The 23,387-nt window shown below is 41.2% G+C and overlaps 1 protein-coding gene across 4 annotated transcripts in view; it reads right to left on the bottom strand.

The window, feature by feature from the left end:
- The window catches only part of pard3ab (par-3 family cell polarity regulator alpha, b), a 208,257-nt gene that overhangs the window by 61,852 nt on the left and 123,018 nt on the right, over positions 1–23,387 (bottom strand). For 2 of the 4 annotated variants that reach the window (XM_070919592.1, XM_070919595.1), the window contains exons 13-19: positions 21,564–21,752; positions 20,317–20,487; positions 16,351–16,501; positions 9,569–9,755; positions 8,366–8,517; positions 7,547–7,591; positions 1,048–1,278 (exon numbers count right to left, since the gene is read on the bottom strand). In XM_070919592.1, coding sequence (XP_070775693.1) covers positions 1,048–1,278; positions 7,547–7,591; positions 8,366–8,517; positions 9,569–9,755; positions 16,351–16,501; positions 20,317–20,487; positions 21,564–21,752 — 1,126 coding nt within the window. Of the gene's footprint in view, positions 1–1,047; positions 1,279–7,546; positions 7,592–8,365; positions 8,518–9,568; positions 9,756–16,350; positions 16,502–20,304; positions 20,488–21,563; positions 21,753–23,387 lie in introns of all 4 variants that reach the window. The other 2 variants (XM_070919593.1, XM_070919594.1) reach the window with 1 other exon arrangement.

The following is a 23,387-nucleotide window of genomic DNA, read 5'->3' as shown; positions in this document are numbered from 1 at the left end:
AACAGTTAATTTTAAGTAGAACTTTAACAAATATGAAACTTAAGTGCCAAAAGGAGCCTAATGCAATTTAATTACATATTACAAGTGATTGAAGAGCTCTGTGTATTTCTACAATGAAATAATAATCAGTATAGACCATTAGACACAGACTCTTATACATTAATTACTATTTAGCATGTCACTCTAACAAAATATAAGATCAACTTCAGATAACTTCAGAAACTTTTCTTTAGTGGCATGAAAGTTTAAGATACCAGCACACTGCTGTCTCATTCCCAGTTTGTATTTAATTTAATAAGGACATGATGTTTAAGTGAGGGGAAAAAAAAAGAGAAGGAACAAGACCTGAATACGACCATCTGTGTTTGAAACGTTTTAAGTCATGTCCACATAAAAAGAAATGAGAAATCAGGAACGAGACAGTGTTGTGTGGCGTCTTGGTGATTATACCTATGAAAATTATTTTAAGTCACGTTACATTTTGCGTTATTCACATTTATAGAATTCAGTTAACCAAAGAAAGACGGCAGCTTAATGCGCAACCTGTTTCCAGACATCACAGAACCCATTCTGACTCATCCTCTTTAAGATGCCTCATGTTGACAGTGTGATGACATGTGATGCAGTAGATAGTTACATCCTCAGACAGCGATATGCCATTGCCACACGCGGAGATACAATCAGCTGCCAGATATTGAGCATTAGTCAGAATGCTGTCACTCCCATGCACGAGTACAGAAGCCACATCCAGGTTTTAGTGGCCGACACATTATCAGTTTCAACATCAATCCTTGTTATTGATTACCATTGTTTTGTCAGTGTTATTTAGTGTCATCTCAGAAACCCATAATGCAATGTCTCTGAAGTCATCATTGAACAATTTCATATTTCAGACATGTTCCAGAAGCTATAGAGTGACTGAGGTTGAAGTTCTCCCAGCTGCCCGTGGATATAACAGTCGGCCGTTGCGGGATCAAACCTGTGAAGTTTCAAAAACAGAACAGTCTTGTAAACTGTTGGCTCATTTGCAAACAGGGGATATCTTACATGTCTCCATGCCCTCATCGTCTTCTTCCGTCGCAGCTGGTCGGTCATAGGATTTGTCGATGGCTGCTCTGAAGCTTTCGTTGCAGCCCCGCCCCCTGATGATACGGGGGCGTGGCCTGTGGAAGGGGAGGTCCCCATTGAGGGTTACCTCGGCAACAGCTGTCTGGAGGCTCTCGAGAGAACTGGACTTCTTTAAGCCCAGTGACGGTCCCACATCCTTTGTGGAAGAGCCTGATGGGAGGATACAGAAGTATGTACTGTAGGAAAATGCTGTTACTGTGGTAACCAATGACAAACTGTCCATTTCTATTCTACACCAATTTCAGCTAATCAGCAACCAGATCACTCTTATTAACTTCAAACAGCTGAGAAGGGAGGCTAATATAAGGTTTCTCAAACAATGCCTCATGCGGATGGAGCAGAAATACGTCCCGCAGTAGTTCAGCTAGAATGCTGTCAGATGATGCCTTCAGTGGCTAAATACCATTTAAATAACACCAACAAGTCAGAATCTCACTTTTGTTCCATTCAATTCTGATTTTATTCTATTTTTTCCTTAACATAACACTTGTCCCCATCACATCTTTTACTACAGTACTAAAAAACAAAATCTAACCAGAATCAATATGTACACATTGACCTTGGTTGTAATGAAAGCTGTGCTAAACCATTCTCAAGGATAAAGGATGATGTAGTGCAAGAGAAGCAACATTATCATGAGAGTTATGTTACAATATGACTTAACAGGATGATTTAAGAGGATGGATCGAGAGGATGAGAGAGACTTTTTCCTGACTAAGCAATGTGACACATTATTTCACAACAAGCCACTTCTTGCCAACTCCAAATGACCAACAACGAAAGCTGTCCAAGAATGACCTCAGAGTCTCCACTGTTGAGTAATTTTAGTACATTTTATTGTGGTGGATTCTGGGATTTGCTCCAGCCGGCCTCAACATGACCCTCAAGGTGAACGTCCACTGAAAATGTCATTAGCACACGCAGCAAGTGTGATGACAACAACAACAACACCGAACCTGGAAACAAACCACGTCATTCTCAGGCTGCATTCAAACTTTATTATGTTCCCTTTTTATCTTTCTCTTACTTGCAGTTACACATTTCTAGCCAATAATAACACAAGTACAAGACCTGCTCTGTTGTGCAGAAATGTATCAGTAATGACACACTCACCCTTCACTGACCTGTTGGTCTCAACAAGGACGTAAACAGCTCTGGTGGAGCATCTCTGCAAGAAACACCTGGTCTACTCGAACATGCCTAACCTCAGAGGACCAACAACACACTGTATTTAAACCTGGATACTGTTTGTTTCACCAAGAAGGAAACAGATTGATTGTGTGTGTGTGTGTGTGTGTGTGTGTGTGTGTGTGTGTGTGTGTGTGTGTGATGTGGCTCTGAATGAAAATAACCATCAGCAAAATAGGAGAAACATGACAGTTTAATTAAACTAAGACTATTTGTACAGTGGTGCAGGCATCATTTTTGTTCCCATACGGCACCTTTCACAGGCTGAGAATGTGTGCGGTGCCAAATAAATGTAAGAAGATAAGGTGAGGAGGTACGGAGGTAAATGGAGGAGTCCTAATCCCCTGGGTGGTGTCACTTTAGAACTACTGTAGCAGAAGGCTGCAAAATACACAAGGCCTGACAGATTAACATGGGGTGCCATGAGGGAGGAGAGGGAATGAAAGAGAGAGAGAGAGAGATAGGGAGGAAGGAGAGAGGGAGGAGGAGGAGGAGGAGAAGTACACAAAGTTTGGAGTGAAAGGGGGGGTGAGTAAGGAAGGAGAAGACTGAAAGGACTAAACTGAAACAGAAAAGAATGAAATTGAAATAGAAGAGAGGTGAAAAAGAGTATACAAAGACGACCTAGTGCACCATTTGTATATTAATCCACGGCTGGAAACAGCCCCCAACAAATGCACCAGCAGTGACCAGCTGTTTTAAGAAATCACTGTGCCTTTTTTTAAAAAATGATATAAATTAGACATTTTTATAGATTTGCGCCTTCAGCAGGAGCAAAGGTAGCGTGTTTAGTCACATTATGTTTACTGGACTGGCTGGTTTTTGTCAATTCAATTATTATTCCAAGCATTGTGGACTTGGCTTTCTTGAAACAAAGTAAAAATGTTCATACAGTCAATTAGGGTAAAATATATTGAAATTTATTCAAATGACCTGCCAGAGCTGCAGAATAATTTCAAATAGCAAGTCTGGAAACAAGCTAAAACAATTTGAGAAGCCAAGCTTCTTGTTTACAGTGAGACTGACCGAAAAAAAGAATAAAGACAGAGAGAAAAAAAAAAAATAGAAATGGAAAATTGAATACATGCAGAGTGAACAAGCTAGTGGGGTTGGCAGCCTCCCATTCATTCTCATCAGCCTGTCCTGTTCCCTTAACGTCTCACTGAGAGCCGGGCTGATAGGCTTTTCACGCTGCACACCCACTTTATTTAAAGGCTTTGCCCAGCGCCATTCACTACAGTCACACTTCAGCGGCAGACTTAAAAAAAGGATAATTTACACTGTGTTGGAGATCTGACAAATGGCATTTAGTCACAAACATGAAAAACTTTTTTTTAAAAGAGATTTTTGTGAAATATTGTTCTGTTCAGTCGGGCCTTCGTGGCCATAGAGAGTGTATGAAAAAGGGAAACATTATGCTCATTTTATTTTACCTTTCTTTTTTTGGGGGTAAAACATGCCAAATTGCAAATAATCAGGTCCATGCAGTCTCTGACAGAAATTTAAAAAGACAGATAAATGGATTATTTCAAATCTGGCAACCAGTCAGTCAGTTCTGAATAATCTGTGTCAGTGTGTTTGGACAGAGTGACACTCCTACTCATCTGCAGATAAACATGATCCCAACAAGTTAAGCAGTGACAGGCTTACAATAACAAATACAGAGCTATCGTGTAGCAGCTGGGACAAGGAGCGGTCAGATTGGTGTTGACACCAGACGCACCTGGAACTGGCAACAGCAGGGTTATTGATTTAGTCTGCATCAAGTAAATCATCTATCACTTGATGTCACTGCTTCTGTCATCTCTGTATAGTCCTCTATGTGAAAGCACACTAACTGAAGTTGGTTTGTCCCTAATGGGGTATTTTTTTCTCTGAAAAAGTGACACAAACACCACAAAATGAAAAGAAAAGTCAGGTAGTTGGGAAGTGAAACAGGTTGATCCAAACTTTCACACAATTCCAGTTACCTGGCTTTTACCTAAATTACTATGCTGGAAAAAGTCTTGGAAGACGGTAACCACAGAATCCAGTTAACCAAACATTTTACTTTAGTCGAAATCTTTTGTTTTTCTATATCTGTCTATTGGTCCGTGTTACGGTGATTCCTGATTGGAGGTCAATATCATGTGTCACAACATTTCTGCTTGACAGTTTAAAGGGCCACTCCCCACCTACTGAGCAACACTAATCCCCAACAAGATAGCACTGAGTCCCATTTCAGGAATAGCAAATGATGAACTCCAGGATGTATTTCCTACTTCAAAATGAACAGAAATGGACTCGTAATGTGAACTTTAAAGGGATCACTCGCAGGACTCATTCTCACAGGGATTTATGACGCATGAAAAAAGTTCATCAAAGTCGACATGAAGTTCTGGACACTGCCAACAGTCCTGCGTTGTCCTCCATCACTGAAGTGTCCTCGTCTAACATGTGGCAGCGGCCTGTGTCAATAAACTCCTCAGCCAATCACAGCTCGGGAGATGAGGGCTACTATATCTCGTCTCTCAGAGCTGTCACAGTCTTTGGTTTCAGCAGGATGGTTGTGTTTTGGCTTTGGTAAATGGACCATGGATCATTTATACTTACTGGAGAGTGGAGAGAAAGTTGGTAAAGTGACACCAGGGGCCCACAAAGTGAAAATAAACTCAGGACACTTAAAAAACAGGGTGAAATCTATTAGCCCGCAACATTGGGGAGTTTGAATGGGTATTAGATTCCAAAGTAGAAAAAAAACTCCTTTTGTCACAATGTTCACACTAAATATCCACCTCAACAATGACTACAATCAGTATCGGCTAAAAAATCTGCCGGTGTAATGAGATCATCTCAGAATTTCAATGTGAAGGCAGATCACTCTAATTCAGATAAAACAATGGGTCTTAATTAAAGAACATTCTTTGATTCGCAGTGAAGGAAACTTGATTATCCCCAGAAACAAGTGCTCTCACATCAGTTCCACATTTTCTCATGAGTTTGATTAACAGCAATGATGAAACTAGTTTCCTCTTAAGTCTCAGATGGAAAGGAAGTAAAAGAGATCAAACGTATCACTACCTGTTTGTCTAACTGTTCACTCATTAGTACCCTTTCACAACATCAACTCTAACTAGTGCTCAAACAATTAGACAATTAAAAACCCAATAAACTAATCCATATTGTGAGTCAATTAATTACTTGATGGAGACAAAATGATTTGACAACAATTTTGCTTCTCCATTAATCATCATTTATCAAACAGAAAACGCCTGATGTGCTGAATACTGAACGCCTTTGGGGTTTTTTTTTAACTGTTATTTAAACAAAATCAGCAAGTGAAAGAAAAACACCTCGACCTCTGGTTATTAGCAATTAACGCTACTTCTGGGTTTTGATACTTGATGGGTTTTAAGAAGCAGCGCACGCTAAGTTGTTAACTTTTCCCATTTGTTGTCACATTACGCAATAGTTCAGCTGACTCATCTGTTGCCACCGTTTGGCAGATACACCTTTTAAAAAAGGCAACACACAATCTCTTCCTTGCCGACTCATGATATCACAACATGACAGAAAGTTGGAAACAATCTCCGCTCCATCTCATGGTTGCCCACGCACTGTTAAAAGGTTTCGACAAAAGTATTAAAATACTGATCAAAGTATCCGTTCGTGATTTTCCACAAGACCTCTTTCGGTCCTCTTTTCACACATTTTCTCTGTCTTCACACCTCATTATTGAGCGAGAGTTCGAGCCATTACCTACACGTTACTGTAAACAGCACCACGACAGCTTCGATCTTACACTCTGAACCTCTCATCTCCCTGTTTCTCCTCCTCTACACGTCTTTCTTCAGTGGGATCTGTCCTTTTGTCCAAGTCCCTGATACCAGAGGCAGGCCTTCTATTCAGTCTTGGCGACAGAGAAAATACACAAGACATGACAATGACGGATGATTCGCTGTCAGTTCGCTGCCTTAACCAAGGACAGAGTGCTCTTTCTGCTCTCGCTCTCCTCGCGCACACACACACGTTCACTCCTGACACACACACAAAACAATTAGTGCTACAGCTGCATCTGAGGCAAAAGGGAGAAAATGAAATCTGTAGTCACCCGACTGCTTTCACAACCATGTTCAGCAGCGACCTCAAACTGTGGCGAAGACTGCAAGTCTTCACTCTGCAGACTGACAAATGTGTCTTGTCAAGAGCGAGCCAAACAGCAAACACAAGGAACACTACACAAATGCATAAAGAGCAGAGCGGTGGATAACCCTTCTGAGACATAATCTGCAAGTTAGCCACTGAATTTATATTTTGTAGATCAATATGTGCAATTTAATGCCTGTCATTGTTGTTCCTGTATAATTTGTGTCACGTCCTGTACCAGTTATGAATCGATCTGCTCTGCAAAGCCACAGAGACGGGTTGCAGTTCATTTACAATTCTTGGCACGGAAACGTCGTCTAACTCTGGTTCACCTCTGCAGCTACAAGTGTTTCCCAGAGTTTTATAATATGTCATGAAGTAAATACACACCAATCCTCTTTCATTCTTTCAATACAAAGAGTAAATGAAGAAAACATAAACTGCAGAGGTAGATATGAGATGATATGAAGGACCTGGGATAGACAGGTATAAACTGGTTTTGACCAAGTGAACACAAAAACTGACTGCCTACATTGATGAAGAACAGGTAAAATTGTGTTTCCTACATCTATATGTAAATAGATTTTATGAAACTATGTCCATGTTTGATTCGTTAGAAAGGTGCTGAAGTTAAATTGGAGGAATGTTTTGCAGACTAGCTTATATATATATATATATATATATTTATTTGAAATGTATTCACAAAAATACTACACTTGTAAATAGGCCTATATTGAAGACAGGGTTATATTTCTAATTTCCCCAATTTCATAGATTTTTTACTTTTTAATAGTCTAATTAATTCCAAATGGTGCTACTTTGTCGTTTTTTCGATCGCTGTTAAGTTACTGTCAATGAAACTTTATTTGACGATTTACAGCGTATAAGTCGGCAAAGAATGTGCTAAATGTGATCGAATAATAAAATATAATGCGGTGTAACATCACAAAACAACAATACTTCCCGGATGAATCAGATCTCTTAGTCAAATACCACTTCTACCCCTCAGTCCCAGGCCTTAGTTATGCACCTTGAGAAGAAAAAGTGATGGTGATGCTGGCGAAGGTAAGTTTTCCATTCTACCTTTCAGTGCACCGGTCCTTACCTGCGTTGGTCTCGGGACGGGGGGTGAGGTTAATCTCGTCGGCTACTGTTAAAGGAAGGGGAAGGAAAGAGGGAGGGATACAAACATTTGGGGTTCAGTTAGTGCTCATGACATTCCACATGCAACATCCAGGTAGCGCTGCGAACATCACAAACTGCTTCATCTCAATTAGGATCGGACGTCATGCGAGACAAGGAGGTGCAGGGGAGGGGGGGGTCAGGGAAATGAAAAGAGGGTTTGAGGATAGCAATCAGACTTGTTGTGATATCAACACGGCACAGAGCGGCAATCTGGTCGGGAAGATTAGATATGATTATAGAGAGTGCGAGCAGAGAGACTGTTGCAGCCAAAGCAATCAGCGACTGTTCGAAGCCATTTCAAGGTGAATCAACACAGTGAAGTTCTTGACTTTGGCGAGAGATGCAGAGTCTGCTTTCATACAAAGGGGCAAGGGGGCGGAATACATTTAAATATAAGGAACATGTTTCAAACATGGGGGGCGTGCGGGGATATGTGCTCAAGGTTACATGAAATCTGATTTTCTTAAGGTTTTACAGAGTTTGAAGTAGCTTATTAAGACTTAAATGCTGAATTTTCTTAATGCAGTTAACCAAACACATCTTATATTCTAAGTTTGTTGGAGGGGAAAAAAGAGAATTTTACCACTTGGCTTGTAAGTTTTGTGATCCTGGTTTCCCCCAGGAAATACTGTATGTTTTCACATTCTACCTCAGTCCCTGCTCTAAACAGGTTTTATCTCCCTGAAATCGAATGAATATCCCAAATTAAGGAAGGAACACTGAGATCTTTAAGTGGTACCTAGATCCATGCTCTTGGACTTGCGCGTCTTGATGATCTCGAGCTGAGCTGCGTCTCCAAACTGCTTGGTGCGTTTCTCCGACATGCTCTGGCGTCCGAAGCCTTCCCTTTGGAAAGAGGCGTCTGGATGATTTTCGTCTGGATTCAGGGAGCTGGATGGAGGGTTGATAGGTTGATAAGATGAGATTGTTGTGATGAGACGTATAGATAACCAACATTTCTAGCACCTTCTATATAAAATATAAAAAACTTGAAATAAAAGATAACAATAGAGGCAGGAAGAAGAGAAAGAAAAAGAAAAGTCACCAAAGTTGCAAGGAGACAGAGTCCAATGAGGAGCAAAGTGAAAAGGTTTAAAGGAGTTCAAAGAACCTCTCTTCTTTGAACTTATACGGTTCAAAGACGGTGAACAAGAGATGGAGGGGAAACTAGAAAAGAATTAAGAGAGCTGTAAAAGCAAAAATGAGAAAAGGAAGGGGGGGGGGGGGGATGAAAGAAAGAAAGGGTAGAGCTGAGAGGTCAGTGAATCTACGGTTGAAAAATAAGAGAAAGGTTTGTTGAGGTTTTACAGCTATGAACATGAGCATCATTAGACGCCACAACATGTGATGGACATTTTTCATTATTTTCTGATCTCTTATAGACGAAACGATCAATACATCGATATATATACATATATCGATAAAACCTAAATCAATAGAAAAAATGAAAACATTGATCAGATCATTTGATAATGGTTAGTTGCTGCCCTACACTATACTGTACATTCATTTGCTGAATTCCTTGACATTGACATGCATACACACAGTGAAAAACAACCAACACTGGGTCAGAACAGGGGTCCTTCACATCAGGCTGAGAGGGGCTGCCCCAGTGAGCGCTGCTTACAATCAGAGCGCAATCAAGGGAAGAACACACTAACATATACACAAACCGATAACATAGCAGACACACTGACCTTGTTCAAATGACATGCATTTAGAAGGTGAAATAAAAAAAAAAAAGGATTTGCTATGCAGGAAATTCTGGGCTTGTCCACAATTTGAGACCTAATTTGAGGCAAAAGCAAAGCGAGTCCTGGAAGGAACAAGTCAAAAGTGGTGCTACAGCTCAAACAGCAATGACAAACTGATGCGAAAACAGTGTCTACACTGTGTTTGAAAAGCTGGAGGTAAAGGAGGTACTGATTTAAGTTTTGCCCACCTGTCGTTCTGACTGGGCAGCTCTTTGGCCCACGGCGGCGTCACGTCAGCAGTGAAGGCCACATCGTCGTGGGAGCTGGACGACGACTGGTCAGAGAGGTGCGGCGGGAGGAGGGGCGGCCGGTCATCCTCTATGATCACAGTGTCATCCTGCGGCATGTTGACGGTCGGTGAGAGCTGATAGTTACCTGAAGGAAATAAGATCATGTTTTATTTTCGTCTAATCTTTTCATTTATGCTTAGACAACTGTGTCTGTGACGTTTTTGGACACAAAACACATCCTGGTTCTTTCCATGGTTCAATTTGTGATTTTTAGAGGGAGTTACATCATAGTGTAACTATTCCTTGACGAAAAACTGTTTATCCATCTGTCCAGCACTTCTGTGTTCTGGTTGCCTGGCAACTTCATGGTGACGGCAAGGCTTCGGGAAATCACTGCTTCTGGCTACTGTTTTGCCAAGAAATACTTATAGCACCAAACTTCCTGCAAAACCACAAATTGTTTTAACATTCCTGCTTGTGTACAGATTAAAGAAACACGATTAAAACATGTCAATCAGTACGATGTACAGGCGTTCAGGGTGCATTTTTGAACTTTGGACAAGGCTATCTGTTTCTGCTTCCAGTCTTTATCCTAGGCCAAGCTAATCACCTCCAAGCTCCAGCTCCATATTTAATGAACAGACATTAGAGTGATGTCAAACTTTTCATCTCACTCTTGGCGAGAACGTGAATAGTATATTTCCCAAAATGTCAAACTATCCCGTTAACATGTCGTTAAACTGCCCGAATAGATCCCGCTAACCTGAGTCTTGATGGCCTTGCAAGCATCAGCACATTATGCTTAATGTTCCCACATGAATCAGATTCATTCAACCTTTGTGCTACACAACGTTTTCCTTTTTAGTCGTGTGTGCATAAGAAAACCACTATTAGAGAGTGATTATTTCCAACGGTTCAACAATATCTAAGAGGTAAACTTTCATTTAAGGTATTGCTTCTTGACATATGCAAAAAAAAATATGGATGGAAATGATGAATCCCTCCACAGCTGCTGATTGCTCTGCAGAACGACCACAATTACTGTCAAATGACGTGCGATGTGTACATACATATGCATAGAGTCATTTACAGATTGAACAGTTTTGTCAGCTCAAGTCACACTGACACATACATAACTACGTAAATGTGATTAGAAATAACATTTATAATTAAGTGATATGGTGTCTTAACAGTGAATGATTACCAAAAAGATTAAGATATGGGAAAATAAGACGATGGTCTGACAAAATAATGCTTCTTTCTTTCAGCTCATAGAAGGATAATTGAAAAACAATGTAATCTACATGAAAAAAAACCTTGTAAAATCTTAGAAAAAGCAGGTCAGTTACCCAGCTCCCTGCACAACACCCTCAGGAATGAATTCATTTGTGACAACAGGCAACTTCTGTATCAAGCATCAGACTGCAGTAACTGTTTAATGGCCCAACTACAGAAAAACAAGTTCACAAAATAAAATAAAAAAATACAGGGTAACTTTTTTTGAACCACAAAACATATTTTGAAGTTTAAAAGCAGTGTGAAACTGCTCCTGGCTAATCAGCTTATACCAAGTGGAGTATGGCAGCAGGCACAATGGTGTTCCTATGTCAAAACACTATGATTAATTCAAGCTGTGCCCTCGCAAATAAAGATAAAAACTTCCCTGTGCTGAGGCGAAAAAATAAAACAGTCCCCTTTCTCTGCCTCTGAAAAGCAAGGCTTAAAAACTCCCATTGATATGCAGCGCATGACTTTGTCTTTAATCTGTATTTTGAAATTGGGAGCGGGGGGGGGGGCTCCTCTGCATCAAAAGAAGGGCAGCTTCAATGCTTCATAAAAGCCTTGTGTACTGAGCTCGGGGAGAAGTTTGTTTGTCTTTAGAAAGCATTTGGGCTTTAAATACGGAGACCTGGAGTCTGAGCCAGGCCTGCTGTTTGTTTCTCATAACCGAGCACCGAGGAGATCAATGTGCCTGTGGGTGCTGCTGCCACTTCCAGCCAGCATGGGTGAATGACCTGATGTAAATGGAGCTGAATGGAGGAAGAAAGGGGGGGGGGGGGGGGGGGACTGGGTGGTGTGACGGTGTGACTGTGTGTGCATGTGTGTGTAAAGGTGGTTTTAAAAAGTCATTGGTCACTGTTTTTTGTTAGTTTCTTTAAATAATAAGAGGCTGCAAAGTGACATTTTAATCAAACTAACTAACTAAATGTACTTTCTTAACCTTGTTTTGGAAGTTAAGGAGAAATCAAAATTTTAAAGCTTCTGGTATATATTCTGCCACGGATGGTACCTGGATCATTTTATCTGACAGGCATTCAGACTTTTTGAAAACAACAACAACAAGAGGCTGGAAATGTCAGAGTCTAATCTAATAATACACATATTACACGTTCCTATTCATGCAGCTTTCCATAGTCCCAGCCGTCTGTGAAAGTTCTACATGGGGGTATCATCCAGCAGGCGGAACAGTGGGGGGTAAAAGGATAATGTGTGTAGACGTTGTTGGCCGTGCTTTACTGGTTATACATTGCTGATCATAAAAAAAGTAATGACATTATATTTATGAAAAGGAACAAATAAAAGAAATATCTAAAAAAAAAATGTCTTTGCATGTTTGTAAATGAGTGTGTTGGACTGCATCTGCAAAAGTGTGTGAGTGCATGCCCTTAACACAGTTAGACCTTTACTGCATTAACAGTGTGTGTGTGTGTGTTTGTGCTACTTCAGCCCCCTCCTGCTGTGTGTGTTTGTTATTCACTGTGAATTTGGGAGTCCGGGTGAGTCCTCTAGCACAGCATGGCCACTTCTCTCTCTCTCTCTCTCTCTCTCAGACCACACACACATACACGTACATGTACACGTCCACACACACACACGTGTACTCACAGAACCATTTAATCCCATTTCCCTAAGCAGTCCAATGCACGACACTGAGAATCCCATCAATGTCACAGTTTGAATCACTGCAGTACAATCAACTGGCAGCTACTGAGTAGAAAACCAATGAATCTGTCAACTCACTAGCCTGGTAAAAAAGAGAAAAAAAGCCTCTTTGTTTCAGTGCCAGCACCCGAGGGCAGCCATCCGCCAGCAACAATAGCACTGCCATGTGGACGGAGAGCACGCCCATCACCTGAGAATCAAACCAATAAACACACATTATTTTTCCCAATGGCTGTAATAATTTTTGACTGAGCTGTAGTTGAACAATAGGTGGCATTTCATTTGAGATTCTCCGGAAGAAGCTATTATTACTATTATAAAACTACTGAATACTTATTGGGGGGGGGGGGGGGGGGGTAAATGGGGGAACACAGGAGGGACGAAGAGGGTTGAAAAGATTTTTTTAGATGAATATGGAGATAGCAAGAGGTGAGAATAACATTGGGTGCAGAAGAGTTTTTTTTTCTTCCTCTTTTCATTTTGTCTTGTCTCGGTCTATTTGCATAATTAGTAAGGAGGTTATTGCCAGGGGTGCTGGGCCTTGAAAGCTATTGGCCTGAAGGAATAATTAAGTCGCTCTCTTATCCCTGGCATCTTCAGAGTGCAGAAAGCCAGCAAGTGATCTAAGAGTGTGCACGGGCCAAAACGCAAGCTGATACGTTCTGAATGGGAATGATGTTGTCTTCTAAGAAAGCCTGATGCATGATTTATGCTTTGTGGCACCCTTACGATGAGAGAACAGAATTATTCCAAGCAACTGTGATAGACCCCCCAGCACTCACACACACAATTTTTATTTATTCAAGGGAGGTTTGCTGAGCATGCAAAACTCTGGTTTGTATTCACACACGTTCACATCTGGGACCTGCCAAGTGCATCTACAGTCTTCTACTGCTGGCGTCTGAGCAGCAGCACTGCAGCAGCTGTGAGCTGGGCGTCTGCTTTTCCAGACCATTCACAGTACTTAAACTAGTCGTGACACAACTGTTTACGTTTGTGAATCACCACATTTATATTAATGCACAGGAGAGTACTAAATGTGGCAACAGTAAATTAGCTTGTGCGTTCTCCTACAGTACTTTCAACTTGAGACCACACAAGTTAAAACTATCTACTATAATTTTGTCATCCTGATTGTCCGTACTGTCATTTTACGTTTGTCTACTCTGTGCACATGACATCTATTGCATTTCTGTCCGTCCTGGAAGACAGATCCCTCCTCTGTGGCATCAAGCAGAGTTGACCAGCTTAAATCCAGAGCCTCTGGCCTTTATCCTCCGTGCTCAGGCCACTGAGGCAAATTAAAACAGGTTCAAATAAAGCTTTAAATCCTTCCTCGACATCTCCAATCTCACTTTGACACAAAACTGCAGAGTGATGTTCTCAAACAATGTGCTGCTTTGATATCTCGAGGTCAAGCCAAGCACATGGAAACGTTTTATTAACATTTGAACTGATTCAGAAACCACATGGAGGAAGAAGATCCAAAATATTTTATATGACAAATTGGGGTTAAAAATTCCCCTTAGGTGGTCAGGAAAAAGCACCCTACTAGGCTGATTAAGTGTTTAATAAGCAGGGAAATGCCTCACGAGTCTGTGATAGTAATTACATAGTGCACATCCCTCCACAGGCCAACCTCGGAGGTTTCTTGCATCTGGTGTCCTGCCTTGTTGAGGTTAGGTGGTAGTAGAAGAAACAGGCCACTCTAGCCACCCTCACATCTTCATTTCCCTGCTTAGTCCTGACAATCTGAAGTGAAAACTCAAGAACACACGTGACGGAGGATCAAAAAGCAGCAGGTGTTGGTATTTGGTGGGTCAGGGGGCACACAGTGTTTTATTTAATCCTGAGAGGATGAGGGTTGGATGTCGCTGAACACTATGACAGCACTGACATGAGGTCACCGTCATCTTTTGTAATCCTTCCTGCTATTGTTGAGGTTCATGATCGTATACTGCTCCACATTTTGAACAGCGTTTAATTTTATCTACGGGATTGGGGACAGTGGAACAAAAGCCAACAACAACTATCATATTTTTGTCGTGTATTCCTTCATTTTATCCTTCTTCAATCCTCCTGTATCTACCAATCTCTTCGTTTTTTAAAAAACTGTACAGAAAGTTGCATCTGGTTTTAATTAACAATTCAAATATATCAGACCTCTTATGCTCTTATACGCCTTTCTCCTTTCTATCAAATCTTTTTCAAGCCTCAGTTCAAAATTCACTTGTATTCTCCAGTTTTCAGGTACTGCTGCTACTGTCTGTCTGGATCTGTGCATAGACGCTGGCAGCACCATGTTGATTTTCAACTGTGTATTTAGAGTGATTTTATGTATTTGTACAGACTGTATACAGCACTTTGATCATCTCCAGCTCTTATAAAAGCACTGGGCCTGTACATACAGACATCAGCTCATCTGGTCGGCTTAGTGACAACCATCTTGTTTGCCACTGTTGAGCAGACAACGGCTGTATCTTCTGCATATCTGCCTTGTGCTTTCACTCCCGAGCCTGTACGCTCATTATAAGCTCTCGCTGTTTGTTAAGCATGGATGAACGCAGCCACAGCAGCAGCCTCCTGGAACTTCACCCATTAACACTTCCTCGTGAGTCATAACTCACACTTTTTTTTTTGTTTGTTTACACTAACAACAGTTTCAATGTCAACCAATTTGCATGAAAGGAAAACAGAGTTCACACTTTCACATTATGTTGCATTGATTAATGAGTAAAGTTGGTAGGAGGTCATTTAAAAAAAAAAAAGAAAAAACAGATTAAAAGTTGGTGTGCCAACTCGTCCTCTGCTTAATTAATTTACATTTAAGGTATTTTGTGTATGTTCTTGTCTGGACTGACTTGCTGTGATTCAAGTGTGCAAACTATTTTTGTATCCTTAAAATCACTTGCGTCGTTTTGGTCTTTGGGGAAATGCAAAGCAATGAAACAACTGCAGAAGACAAACGTTACGGAGATAATGTGGTCATTTTGTAATTCCTTGAATTTAACACAGACGAGCGAGGCAGTTACACCATCTGGCGTACAGAAGCCTTTCTTTGAGGTAAGGCAAATTCACCACCCGTCCATCAATCATTCAAGTGCTACACACATGCAATCCTGTACAGATGCGTGCAGAACTCTCACACAAACGGAAGCAAATATGCTTGCTAATCTCTTTAACTTAGACCAACACACACACACATTCACTTCCAAACCAACTGAGAACTGGTTTGAGCAACAATAGATAGGTCATGTACAGAGAGACTGATAAGCATGCAAACTAGCACTCAACAGACACCCACTAAAAAATAATCAATCACTAGCAGGGCGTCTGCAAAAACAAATTGTCCGGGGGCCATTTTTTTCCATCTCTCTCTCTCTCTGACATTTTCCGAGACATTAAAACCCACTGAGTCTTGACAGGAACTGAGACCAGATGACACAATTAGACCATATTCTGTATTGACTAAACCTGGCAGGTTACACCATAGACTCTATCAGGAAAACACACACACACTAACAGAAGGGAAATGTAAATGCTGAACTTGTATTCTAAGAGTTGCCCTAATTTTCTGTTATTCAAAAGTCTGCTACAGAGCGTTATTCTTACAAGTGTAAGTGTTCAGTGATAATTCTTAGCACTAATACCAGTCTTTGCATAGGAACATAGCATGGCATCAGACTGAGACCCAGACCAGTATACATATAAACCTCAACCAGGAAGTAACCGCTATAATCAGTAGCAATTGGAGGAGTACAAGCCAAAGAGAATAAGTTCTGACAGGAGATACTTACCTATAGTGCGTGGCATCATGCCTTGTCGTGGCATCAAGTTATCATCAAGTCCCTCCAGGCCACCATACAAGGAGTGGGAGATTCGGCGCTCGTGGTCATCCAGAGAGGTGTTCATAGTCTGCTGAGGTCCCAGCGGGCTCCCTGGTGCGTCCTGAATGAGGGAGGTAATATTAGGGATAATGATTGTATCGTATTCTTCTACAGTAAAGTAAAAAAAAAAGGTTAATTCTTTCTTTGGGTGTGTACGCTATGGTTGATTCTCTTTGATTATGCTCTTAAACCAGTGTAGATTTTATATAGAGTTGTGTATATAGAGTGTGGCGTCTTGTCTTGATCCAAGCAAAGGCTAACTTTGGTTTTGACCAGTTGAACCATTTGTGAAATGCTTTGAGAAAGCACCGGACTATGGTTGAAAAAGAATAAATAATCCTTTGTACTTGAGTAGTAAGTCGGCAGAAGGGAATTAGCCATGCTAACATTTGCTAAACAGTAATGGATGGACACAATGCTAATGCTAGCAGTGTGATAACCAGGATAAATGAGCATGGATTTCCAATAGGATGTTAAGCCACAGGCTGTTAGCGAGCTAGTGTTCCCCCGCAGGGGATGGTTAGCTTGCTAGCATCTTGACATTTCCCTCAGGACCCATGATGACACTGTCGTTTGCTGGACAAATAGACCATTTGCTGGCCCCATGTCACCCAAACACACATCCACGGTCCAAGAACATGTGTGTGTGTCTTCGACCCCCATTGTTTGTCCATTGGATAGTTGACTGTATTGATTTTCTATAGTTTCTGCATTTATTGCTGAAGGTGATGACAGCTCTTGCCATCAAGATAACCATCATCGCTGGCATCACATAACGAGCGATAACACTATCACACTCCAGTTAATACCGGAGCTAAATTACCCCGATCAATGACTATAACTAGCTAGGCTGGGATTCGATTTTGGCAGAAGGTCTTTGCCCAATGATCCTTTCAGCTCACTAAATGGTTGAGGTGCTGTAATAACCACCGCAGAACAGATTCTGATGTAAACAAACAAGTCCAGTTTACAGGAGAATACATATGTGGGTACATTAGGAGGCTGGCAGAAGAGCATTTCAGACTAGAAGGCTGCTTGTTTAAATCTCCAGATTCCTGAACAACCACACATTAGCTTTCCTCGGTGGTAGAAGATCCATAACCGAAGTAAAAGGTATCAATACCACAAAAAAGGTACATAAGCATTTTTATCAAAATATACTTAAGTATCAAAATGTCGATGGTGCTGCATTTACATGCAAGCAGCATTTAAATGTAGACAGCTGCTGTGGAGTCAATTTTATCTTCATACACTGTTTATTAAGCTGGTAGATTTATCAATAACAACATGTCATGTCCTCAGTATTGATTCTGGGAATTTGGGGACTGTAAGGATGCCAGGAGGAGTTGAGGGGGACAAGCTGAGCTGGGGGAATATGGACTTAGTGTTTCTAAAACAAGGCCCTGATGATGATCATATGTTTTGGATGTAAAATCTTGCTCGGTATAAAGTATAACATTACCTTCTAATATGTAGTGGAGTATAAGTATAAAGTAGCATAAAATGGAAATACTCCAGTAAGGTACCTCAAAGTAAACCAGTGCTTAAGTAAATGTACTTAGTTACTGATCCGTGAGGAAGGTACTCTAACTGCTTTTAACAATAACTTCTGATCCAGCATCTTATCTAAAAATCTAGTATTATACGAAATAAAAATTCATATTTCATAGGGTTTCATCATCAACTGCAGGTAAGTTATTTTCACTTAATTACTGGACAAATGAAGCGGCTTGAATCACAGCTAACAGATCCAATCGAACCTACACACTGATACAACAAACGTTCCACGGAAACAAACTAATTTCTAAGGTCGCCATATGGTGCCGTGACTGTTGGCACGCGACTGCTCTCGACTTTAAATGAGATAGTTAATGAATTGGCCGGCTGAGGGGCTGAGGTGAAACGCCTCAGTAATAGCCGAGGGGATTCGCCATACTGAGGGCGCATCGGCAAATCACACTGCAGCTCATTGCATATTCAGGTTGATAATTGAGCTCCGGGAAGGTCTCGATCCCATCGGGCGCCAACGGTGATGAGGAAGTCAGCTGCTCGGGGTTCACTATGCTTCTACGGGGATGGAGAAAGGAACGGGAGCAGTTGGGCTTGTGATTTATGCATCGGCAAACATTTGACATTGATTTGAGATTGGCTATCAAGGGATAGAGACATGGGGAAGAAAGTAAATACAGGATTATTTGAGCCAATATGTCAGTATGGGTATGACAATATGTCAAAATGAGCGACAGCTTTCCTCCTATAGTAATTAGATATTATTTGATTTTAACTAATATTTGATGGACAGCTGGTTGTGTGGTATTAACTATCTACAGTGACTCTATAAGGACTTTCTATATCAGTCTCTTTCAGTATGAGTGTATTAAATTGTTGTTTTCCTCCTCTCTGAGTGTCTTGGACACTATTTCTTATAAATAGCTGGACACTTGGACAGCCTCAGGCCATGCCTCCAGCTTTGCATGTGAAACCGAGATTGACGAGACTCCCAACGCTCGAATTTTATTCATCCACGTTGCTGTCTGTGAAGTCTCACTGCCTTCACATGGCCGCACCACACATACACACAGGGAATCTGTTTTTGAACGAACACACTGAAAAATCCTTGGAAATAAATGCATATATGCATAAGCAGGATGTACAAAATCACAAACTACACACTCATATACACACACAGACACAAAGACGTGCGCATGTACACACACAGAGACACACAAACACAAAAACACACCTCCAGGCTTAGCCTCTGCTTTCAATTACCAGACGGACCGAGGGGAAATCAAAACTTTGACACACCAGGTTGGAAAAGGAGAGCAGGGAAGCCAGGCAGTGCCAGAGGCGTACACGTGCACGCCAATGTGCACGCACATACACAGACACACAGCAGAGGTGCACACAGGCTCAGACTCAGCCTCGGCTTTCAAGCAGGCGACAGACCAAGGTGTACAGAGAATGTAAAAACATGACATTGAGGGGAGGAGAAAAGTTGTGTAGCTCCGTTCACAGTCATGTTTTTTTTTGTTTTGGGTTTTTTTTTCCCCCTCCAGCTGCCTCCAGGGAGGTGAGCCTGCGTGGGAGGGGTTGGTGAACTAGTATGACCTAACTACTTACTTTTATTTCACGAAACTCTCATTGCTGCTCATGAGGGTATTTCCCAGTGGTTTGCTTTGGGTTGCGTTGTACATTTATCACAGAGAGGGTCGAAATGAAGCGGTGCCTAACGACTCCATCACAAGTATATTTATTTAGTTTAGGACAACAGTGTCTATATCAAAAAAGACATTATAATTACAACCAATTTGATTGGAAATAGGATCAAAAAGAAACCGCACTTGGGTTTAAATCTCACATCAGTCAGGAAAGACAAATCTGAGAAGTAACTGTGCATGAAAACAAATGTTGATATGTCCTTGTGCAGGGTGTTTAGCCCCCAGTTTTTTCCACTAGACCTGCTCAGGGGTCAACAGTCAACACTACAGTACTGCAGCTGTAATGTGCAGCTCTAAGGTGTGAACGTGTGAAACTCAAGTGTGAAGCAGGCTGCTGCTGCATAAGGTCATATGTGCTCAGTCAGGGTAAATAAAAGGCTGAATCATTATGTTTACATGTGCTACAATATTTCCATACTGATTCACAATAAGACCACATTTTGATAGAGTGGTTACACCAGTACTACATAGTGGTGTCTATGTTTTACTTATTGGTCAGTTTTTGAGAACATTTTGACACAGCTTTACAACAGAGTCCATTGGGCTAACCAACATTAGCAGTCAGTTTTGCAGAGCTGTATCCTTATCAGACACATATCCAAAAGTTTGTCCCTACTCAAGAGTGACAGCCACACTCTTTCACCTTGTTCCTTACCTCATTTCCTTTGGACACTCGTCTGGCCACAATGAGCTGGATCATCCCACGTTTGTTGCCTTCCGTTGACATGGATTTGCGTAGCGTTTCCATGGCGTCGTGGTTGGTTTTGCCCAATAGTGACTCTCCATTGACAGCAATCAACTGGTCATTCACTCGAAGCCGCCCATCCTGTTGGTGGACAAGGAATCACACAGGAAAAAAAAGTGTATATTTAATTTAATATATTGTATATATTTAAACTCTTAATAGCACAGAAAAAGTGGAGACTTTACTTTTCCAACTACCAAACGAAACATACTGTGTCATATCACCAATTTAACCGTAACCGTTATCTAATCAGACTAACAGTCTCTCTGTATCCTGTTTCTAGCCATGATCTCATCTCCAACAGAGAAGTGTGCGTTTAAGTCCGTTATTACATTCTGTCAACACAAGCCTTGTATGAAAAACAATCAAGTTGAAAGACTACTGAGACTGACTGCAGCACAGCTCTACAGACAGCAACAGAAAAACAGAGCACTTTGTGTTAATAGACTTTATCACAGATGAAGCTTTTCTTTATAGTTGTTGAGGAACAGAAAAGTCATTTTACTTCAATTCCCTGCCAAGGGCATATGGAGGGATTTATAACAGGTGACCATGAGGTAAAGACCTCAGTTTGTTGCATGACTCTCCTCTATTCTGTCTCAGATTGTCTGCAGACATTAGAAAATTATATTTAAAGCCTTCTATGAAACTTTAAGTTTGTGTCTCCCTGTGTGCAGGTCATACTGACCTGGTGTCAGTCTGACAGGGTGTTATCTAGAACAGGTAAGTAAGCAGCAGTTCGCTATAAAAGGTAGGTACATCAGGTGAGACACAGATAAGCATTAGGTCTTCTATCACAACTTCTAATTCTGATGATGACTAAATCAACTAGTTGGTTTACACCTCATATCACTGCAGCCAGATGAGAGGTTAACTTGTTGTATGTAAAATTATATTTCAAATTTTAAACTCTTAAAGCATCTGCATTTACTGTCTAATGCAAACTGCACATTAAGGGCAGATGCCAAAAAGCAATTGTCTCCAAAAGAATAGTAAACTTTTGGTGAGAATAAGATACCTAATAAATAGAAACTACTCACCATTTTATATAAAACATGGAATGATATCATCTTACCAATAGCTGCTGGCTAACATAAGATAAGAAGCTCTCTTATATATTTCCACTCAAACACTCTTTTAATTACAGCAGAAAGTACCTTGCAGGCTGCGCCTCCATTAATGATCGATTTGACGAAGATGCCCAGGTCAGCGTGGTTCTCCTTGGAGCGATTGCCTTTGACGCTGACACCCAACCCAGCTGAACCCGAGTCACTGAGGGGGATCTCAAAGGTCAGGAACTCTCTGGTCCCGTCTGGAGTCAGGACCAAGTCGTCCTCCTCTGTCTTCTGTAAGAGGGGGAACACAGAAAGAGAAAGAGAGATACAGATTTAGATTCTTGACGTCCAAAAATGTTAAAACTAAATAAAGATACTCAACAGCAGAACTACATCCACCTAGTCCACAAAGACACAGCTATTTAAATAATACAGTTATATGCTCATATACCATAATGCATATTTAATTATACAAAGCAAAAATATTCATGCATTTATTCTAGCCTAAAGCAATAACACACATGCCTCTACAGCCTTGCAATGCTTTCACCATGTTCCTGTGGGTTAGCCAAAGGGCCAAAGTTAAAAGGACCTTCATTTGGCCACTTGAGGTTAATGAAAAGTACTTGCATATAAATTGCAGCCGGGCAGATAGCAGGGAGGTAAATCAGAGTGCAAGCTCATTAGCTACATCAGATATATTAGTGTTAAACAGACCAGCGCTCCTAACTGCTAAATCAGGTACTTAGTATAAGCAGGCAGGGACGTCTATAATCAAGGGACAACGCTGTGGTTCATCAATACAAAAGCATGGACATGCTTCTTTAAAACATTTAGGAAAGCCTCAAATTAGAGAGGAATTTTATCAGAATCAGGATGTGATGCGTTGTTGGCTTCAGTTTTCAGTGCTGGTGAATCAGAGGTGGGCTGAATCAGTACTGTCAAAGGATGATGAAGATTGAGATTGTACAGATCAAAAGCAATGCATTAACATGTGAAGCTCCTAAATCTACATATGAAACGGATGCAGTCTGTGTTGTTCGTGTCTGATGCTGATCACATCTCATATCCCCTTAGCAATATCCATAAAAATGATCCCAAACCAGGTTTGTCTTTTCCTTCTTATTGTGCAGCACTGATGAACGAATGACTACAGCCTAAACTTATTTCAACCCTCCACTAAATTCTAATCTTCATCCTCAGAAGAGTGAACACACTTGTCCTCACCCCAGAAGGTCTAAAACGAAGAGTTTACAGATTCAGACAGAAGTACCTGAAGAATAAATTCGACACACCGTGCACCTGCATCGCGATGCCTAGTGCGTCAACCAGCCAGTAAACTTCCCAGTAACCCTGCATGAACACAGCAGCCTAATTGACATGCTGAGTGCTCTCTCTCTTCCCATCCACAACAGGTGCTTCGCTCACTCTTTCTCTAATTCATTCTCCCTCTCTCTCCTCCAGCTCCAACAATAAAAAGCTATTCTCTCTTGCTTGTTATTTGACAGCTGTCCTCTGAATAGATGGGTGCGTGCACGCTCACGCCTGGCAATTATTGTGCACGCCTAATGAATTCAATCATCGGGCTCGGTGTCAGCATGTCATTAGCTCCCTTTGTTTGCTGGGAGAGAGATGGAATTGCTCTGGGTGGAAAGGAGGGGGGAGAAAGAGGGATGGAGGGAGAGTCAAAGTGGGGAAGGAGGTGGGGGGGGTACAGAATAGGAGGAGAAGGGGCAAAACGAGGATGTATGGAGTAAGAAAGAAAGGGAAGGAAGGAGGAATATAAAGGGAAAGACAGCAGTAAGAGCACTGTCAGGGTGTCTGCATGTTTCAGAGAGACATAGGAATGCTACCTGGAATACGTTTGAGATAAAACTAAAAACAAAGCAGGAAAAAAACCAGCCAATTTTATACCAGACACAAAGC

The sequence above is a fragment of the Enoplosus armatus genome, chromosome 14 (genome assembly GCF_043641665.1).
Source record: "Enoplosus armatus isolate fEnoArm2 chromosome 14, fEnoArm2.hap1, whole genome shotgun sequence".
NCBI lineage: Eukaryota > Metazoa > Chordata > Actinopteri > Centrarchiformes > Enoplosidae > Enoplosus > Enoplosus armatus.
This window is presented reverse-complemented; position numbering and strand designations above follow the sequence as displayed.